Source organism: Lagopus muta, chromosome 9 (assembly GCF_023343835.1).
Source record: "Lagopus muta isolate bLagMut1 chromosome 9, bLagMut1 primary, whole genome shotgun sequence".
Classification (NCBI taxonomy): Eukaryota; Metazoa; Chordata; class Aves; order Galliformes; family Phasianidae; genus Lagopus; species Lagopus muta.
Genome location: NC_064441.1, coordinates 11360340 through 11366830, shown reverse-complemented (window position 1 = coordinate 11366830; position 6491 = coordinate 11360340). Strand labels below are relative to the sequence as shown.

The following is a 6491-nucleotide window of genomic DNA, read 5'->3' as shown; positions in this document are numbered from 1 at the left end:
CCAGTGTCAGAGAAAGTTGCAAAGAAACCTGGAATTGGCCCAGACACAGAGGAGCATCCTGGCCATTGTCTCCCATATCACATATTTGGCAGCACAGTCCTCTGTGAACCGTACTGCAATGCAGCCACTGTTATCCAGATGTTTTGCTCTGCCTTGTAAATTAGTGCCTGCTGAGTCTCTTGTGGTTTATCTTACATTCTGTCCCAGAGAGAAGGCCACGTATTGGAAAATGTGGCAATGCTCCTCCCTATAGCACCAGATGCAGCTACCACAGCCACGTCACTTCAGGACTCGGGATCACGAAGGTCTGGAAGCTGGCTCGTCACACCGAGGTTTCATTTTAGGTTTGCCAGGGTCCTGCTGCACGCTGCCCTGCTGAATCATTGCTGTCCCCCTCCTCCCCTCTTCACAGCTCAGCGTCTCTTCCCACTCCGTGGGAATAATCCATAATAATCCTTTGTAATCCATGGGAGCCCGATACAGACGCAGGCTTAACAGCTGTTAACATACGGAGTCCAGGGGTTAGACATATTTGTCATGAGAAGCAGGAGGAGATGTCTGGTACTCGTACTGAAGCCTTGCACAAATGTGGACAGAAGACTCCAGGCTGCAAATAAGCCTCTGAATGAATTGTGCATGTGTAACAACAGATGTCCCAGTTAAACAAACAAAAGAACTGAAGTATATAAGCTTCTCACTTTAAATACCAAAGAATAGAGAGGGAGCCTCGGAATTTTGTTACCATCCATGTACACATTTATTAAGCCAAAGGAGTTCAATCATGTCATGATATGTCACTAGAGCACGAGATCCCTTCTCTTCATCTTGCTAACAACAGTTATTATAATTCTTTTGTTTTTTGCCTTTTGAGCTTAAACAAATTAACTCTTTCCACACTTCCCCACGAAAGGCTCTTTTGTGGCTTTCTTTCTCCTATCCTTTCAGTACAAAACAAATGTTTCACAGATATGTAAACATAACCATCACGGAAATGAAACTGCTCTAAAAGTTACTTTTCTCATGTTATGGACGTTTTGTTAGATTTATATCCTGTTAGAGGTACTTAGGCTTGGTAAATCCTTCAATGGAAGTTCTTATGACCAGCACTTGCACTGCGATGGTGCCTACAGACCCTGAAGAGGGTTGAGGCCCTTCTGTGCAAGGTGCTGCACAAACACTTTGCTGTAACACACTGAGGTCTCTGGCAAAAATGGCATTCACTGATCTACTGTAACCCTCTTTGCTTCCCTCTGATCAACGGTGACCCTCTCAGATTACAGGAGGTGGAGTGAAACTCTACTCCAAATGAAGTCTGGAGTTGATGTTCAACTACTGTTGAAGAGAAGAGAAATGTTACAATGGGCCAATCCTGATGACTGCAGTCCTGCCACTAAAGCTTCTCATGCTCATGGGAATGCTCGTATGATTAAGAAACTTCTGTGGGAGAGGCCTGCCAGACTGAGTCCCTCGATCACTGAACTCCTTCCTTTGCAAGAAAGTATGCAAAAAAAGCAGTGTGGTTCCTTTCTCTAGTAATTACCGGTATAATTCTAAGAGAAAAAGGGATATGGTCAGTTGCTTGGTTGCAACACTGTGTTTTGAGTTCTGATCCTCAAATTAAAGGAGCCTCTGCTTTGCTTTGGGCTACTGTGACCAGGCCTGAAAAAGCCTGTTGGACACTCACAGTCATCAGGAGGCAGTGATTTGCCACTACAGCATGGAGTGCCCCCGCTATACGGTGTGAAGGCTGCATCTTAAGCAGGAATTCTGAAGATTGTGGAGGATCAACAGAAGAAATTATTTTGATACCATTTCAGAGCAATTGCAATTTAAATAATGATTTTATCTCGGCATTTGAGGTGAAAATAAAAAGATCACATGAAATAAATAGCAAAGAAACAACGTCCCTGCAAACATAATACATTCCTGCCAACGAAGCACCCCTTGCAAGTTATTGCCCTTTAGGTTATGTCAGATGTTTAAATGAACCCTTTAGAGCTACAGTACTCTGAAATGAGGTTAGAAAAATTTAAAAAATGGGAATTGTGTACAATGCTCTCCTTAAAACAAAATGCTCCCCCCGGGACAGCCTGAGAGTGTCAGGCCTCAATAGACATAGAGCCGATCTGAAATGGCTGCAGGCATGTGGGTCATGATCTGCATGCGCAGCCACCAGTAGTAATCCATGGGGTGGTAGCGAGTGTAGGGGGCCGTGGAGGTGAGCGCGTGGGCAACGCTTTCGATGACAGGTGAGGTGTCCGTCGAGCCGCTGTTGCAGTACGTCTCCATCTTGCTGACCTGCTCATCAAAGTACTTCCTGCCGTAGTCTTTGCGCACGATTTCCGGGAGCTCGTCCCACATTTTATCGGCTATGGCTTTGATCCGCTCGGGGCTGTACAGGTTGGTGGCAGCTATGAAGTTGCCAGGCTCCACGATGCTGACCATCACCCCCTGGGGCTGCATTTCGTACCGCAGGCAGTCAGAGAAGGCTTCCACACCAAACTTGGTGATGCAGTATGGTGACCGTGCAGGACTGCCCATCCGACCCATCATGCTACTGATGTTCACTACACGACCTAGGCAGAGGCCAGGGAAAGCACAGCTGAGCTGACAAGCGTAGACCAGATCCCTGACATACACCACCCACCGGATTCATGAAAGTGCATCCAGTTCACTCTGCGTATCTCTAAGAGCTGCCTGACAGACCTGCTGCTGTCTGAGCTGTGTCTGAGCACTGCTGTCACGTACAGCAGCCTTCAGGCAGGAAAACAAGTGGGGTGCTCCCTTTACATGCGAGCACAGGCACATGGTGATGCAGAAAGTACAGAGCTATGGGGAACACAGAAGAGGCTGGACAGAACTTGCATAGTGGGAAATAGGATTGCTCAGCAGCAATCAGGATTGAGCTCAGACAAGACGAAGCAGCATCAAAGCAAACCTCTGTCACCAAGACTAAGCTTGGTTATTTGCAAGGCTAAGGCACAATATTCAGGAGCCCAATGGCGCCTTATACTATCAAAAGTGATAGCTCCTGTAACACAACTGGGAAGTTGTAAGTCCCATGCTTCTTTCCCTACAATGACAGCTGAATTGTGGTTTCAGAAATAGAGCTGGGCACCCTCTCCTCACTAGAAGCCACGCATTTTGGTAGCGGAGAGCACTAGGAGACTGTGGATGCTGCAGCCTAATCAGGGACTGCACATCACACACTGTCAGTGCTCTGTGCTGAGTTGCACTGAAAAGAGGTTTGACTACAAAGATGGCTACATTCCCATGATGGAAGAAATGCTCCCTGGGCCACATAGAGCCCAGGTGTCCAGCAAGACATGCGGCAAATGAGAGATCCATTTCACAGAATGCCAGTCAGGAGGAGATCACTCACCCTTTGACCTCCGGATGAGTGGGAGGAAAGCCTTGGTGGTTCGCACGGTCCCCCACAGGTTCACTTCAGCTACTTCCATGTACGTGTCCATGCTGGTGAACTCTACCTCCCCAAACGTGGAGATGCCAGCATTGTTAACCAGCCCCCAGAGCCCTAGAAGACAGATCAAACATAAATCTTCTCCTCTCTGAGACAAATGAGATCAGCTTGGGAAAAGCTTTGCTAACAGATTATTGAACCATTTAACAGAGCACTTATGACCTGTAGTGATGAAGCCAGACAGAAAAGATACCAGAGTGAGACTTAGGTCTTCTGAGCAAATAAAACCACAATCAGGATCAGACAGAAAATACTGAGGAAAATGTAGCTTGACAAAGGGTGGAATGGTTTCAGGAATGCACGAGCAACTGGGATTTTCACCTACTGGAGCAAAATTTGCTCATCAGAGTGAAAGACAGGTACAGCTACCCCTTGAACCTTGACATTTATGGTAACATCTACAACAGCATTAACAATAGCCAGCTTCGTGACAAATCCTTTGAATAGCCTCTCTACTTCCTTTGCTAATTTTTGAACATTGGCCAGGATTTATGTCAGAAAGGGAGTCACAAGAAATCTCAAGTCACAAGAATCAAGCACTAACCCCAGGGTCTTGAAACAGCACCCCAATTTCTGCTAATGCCCCCTGTAGGAGCTGGTTGAGAAAAAGCAGAGTGTTTTTTGTTTTGTTTTGTTTTCTGGAGATGTCATCTTATGGTGCAAGGGCGAAGCTGCATTCTGATTCATTTGCTCCACACTGCTGCTCCTCAAAGCTTTTTGCCCTCCAACCGCAGCTCCTGAATATAGCAGGATATATATAGCAGGATAGCAGCTCCTGAAGCATGCCCTGAAAATGCTCTCAGAGCCCAGCTGAGGGAGCTCTTGTCACCTATCTGCATACGACCTTACAGCCCACTGAATGCACGCACCTTTCTCTGGGTCCTCCAGGCTGCTATTCACATGCTCCACTGCTCGGTCCACCTCTTTGCTGTCACAGACATTGAGCTGCACAGTTCTCATTCGGTCACTGTTCATGTTGTCCAGTTCCTTGGAGCCACCCTCTCCCTTACTCTAGAGGGGAAGAAAGAGCTGGTTTGAATGTGGCCAAAACACACCAACCACCAAGTCAAGCAAAAGAGAGTATGCAGGGCAGACAGCATTATCAGGACAGACCTGCAGTTCAAAGAGAAAGGAGATGAACAGGGATGTTTCTGCAGAAGAACACCATTCCCTGAGCCATCTGGCCATTAGCTCTGCCACTGAGTCAGCTGGTACCAACTGCTTTGACCCTGGGAAGAAGGCAGAGGTGGATCTGCCCCAGCAATGTAACTCCTGCCCAGCACAAGTTCCTGAGATCAAGCTGTGATCCACCATAGCAATGTGAACATGGTACCACTGCCACTTTTGCCTGCATATGGTGCACAACAAATAGTGTGGCAGTGGCGTGGTATAAAATAGCTGTGAGAGGCTGCACACATACATTGCATGTGTTTCTCAGTCACACTGCCAGCTCTGGGAGCAACAATCCCATAAGAGGGACTGCCTGTCTACTGCCCTCTCCCTTCAGCTGATCTGTACATGCAGCTCCTGCTGCCTGGAGACATATCTGCTGCCTCCAATGGACTCCTACAGAGTACAATCATCAAACGTCTGGCCAACCTGCCTATCAGTAATTCCCCAGGAGTCTTCTCCAGCACCTTACTCTCTTCTCTCCACAAGCTATTTCTCACTCCTGCTTCCCATCCCCACTCCTTTTTTCCTCATCTCAGAGCAATAGACACCCCAGCTTACACGTATATATCTGCTCATAGTCCAGCCATGTAACTGCAGCCAACCCCTCAGATATCTTTCACATGAGCAAGGAACAGGGTTGCCATGCCCTAGGTGTGCTACTTCAGTGGTCCTGCAGCTCAGTTTTGCTATGGTGCTACAAGGACATAGACAGAGAATATTCATAGGAGTTCATAAGTATTCCTGAATTGCTTTCATGATTATGAGCTACTGGACTGTAGCTAGCTGGCCATGCTGGGGTACTTTTATACAGGATATTGATTAGCTGGATCTGAAAATCCAGATATTCTTTTTGGAACATCTCTGTCTTTACTATAAAAAATGCCCCACGTCCCTCAAAATCATCCTCACTAGAAGCTTTTACTCCCCACTAACAGCCTAGCCATGAAGCATGTTCCACAGAACAATCTGATGATTGCTCCCCTAGCTGAGCTCTCATTCCTTTAGGTAGCCTTGCTTACTTTGTTAGCATCGTTGGTAAGCATCAGAGTGCTCTTCACTCCTCAGCTTCTACAAGACAGAAGTGTAGATGAGGCCACAAGGGTGACCATAGATTGCTCTCAGTGCCACCTTATCTTTCAACACACCTTCTCCTGGCTCCTCTTTGCTTCTGTGTTTATCTGCCATGCTCACACGCAGTACCCTGAAATTCATTAACTTCAGTGCCTCGTCTCTCCTGCATATTCTTCTCCGTCCCCCCCTTATTCCAAAGCAGACAGTTAATACTGTTTAGTGCTTTTCTTTAAGAGATGACATTTACTGCACTCACTTCATACGGAAGCATACTGCATACGGAATTGAGCCACTAGAAGTTCCATGCATAGTTTAATGTTTGGTTTTGCGGTGACTGAAAATAAGAGTTTTGTGCTGTTTGCTGCTCACTCAAACTTACTTTGGTGCTCAAGTCAGTGTGCATGGCAAAGCACTGAAAAGCATACCAAAGGCACAGGTGGGAATGCCAAAAGGGAATCAGCAAGCATGCAAGACCCTTAGAATCAGCAGCTATAGCTAAGAGACAATGGACAACACCAAGGCCAATGTGCTTCTTCCCCCTGTCCCATATCTACAAAGTCACCTCCCAGAGAAGAAAACCATGAGAGCACAAGGTGGAAAAGGCACATGGCTCAACATGTCAGAAATTCTGGCAAAAGATGTGCAGCAGTGAACTTGGTTCTCAAGCATTCAATTCTCCTTGTATAACCACAGCAGCCTCAGAGGCTTTACTGGGAACTTCACAGCATCTTCTTCCTCCCTCACAGAGCTGTCTCAGCAAGCCAAC

The 6491-nt window shown here is 46.8% G+C and overlaps 1 protein-coding gene across 1 annotated transcript in view; it reads right to left on the bottom strand.

The window, feature by feature from the left end:
* Positions 1–721: 721 nt before the first annotated feature.
* The window catches only part of BDH1 (3-hydroxybutyrate dehydrogenase 1), a 13734-nt gene continuing 7964 nt past the window's right edge, over positions 722–6491 (bottom strand). The window contains exons 5-7 of the mRNA XM_048954735.1: positions 4351–4492; positions 3383–3535; positions 722–2576 (exon numbers count right to left, since the gene is read on the bottom strand). Coding sequence (XP_048810692.1) covers positions 2107–2576; positions 3383–3535; positions 4351–4492 — 765 coding nt within the window. The 3' untranslated portion in view covers positions 722–2106. The remainder of the gene's footprint in view (positions 2577–3382; positions 3536–4350; positions 4493–6491) is intronic.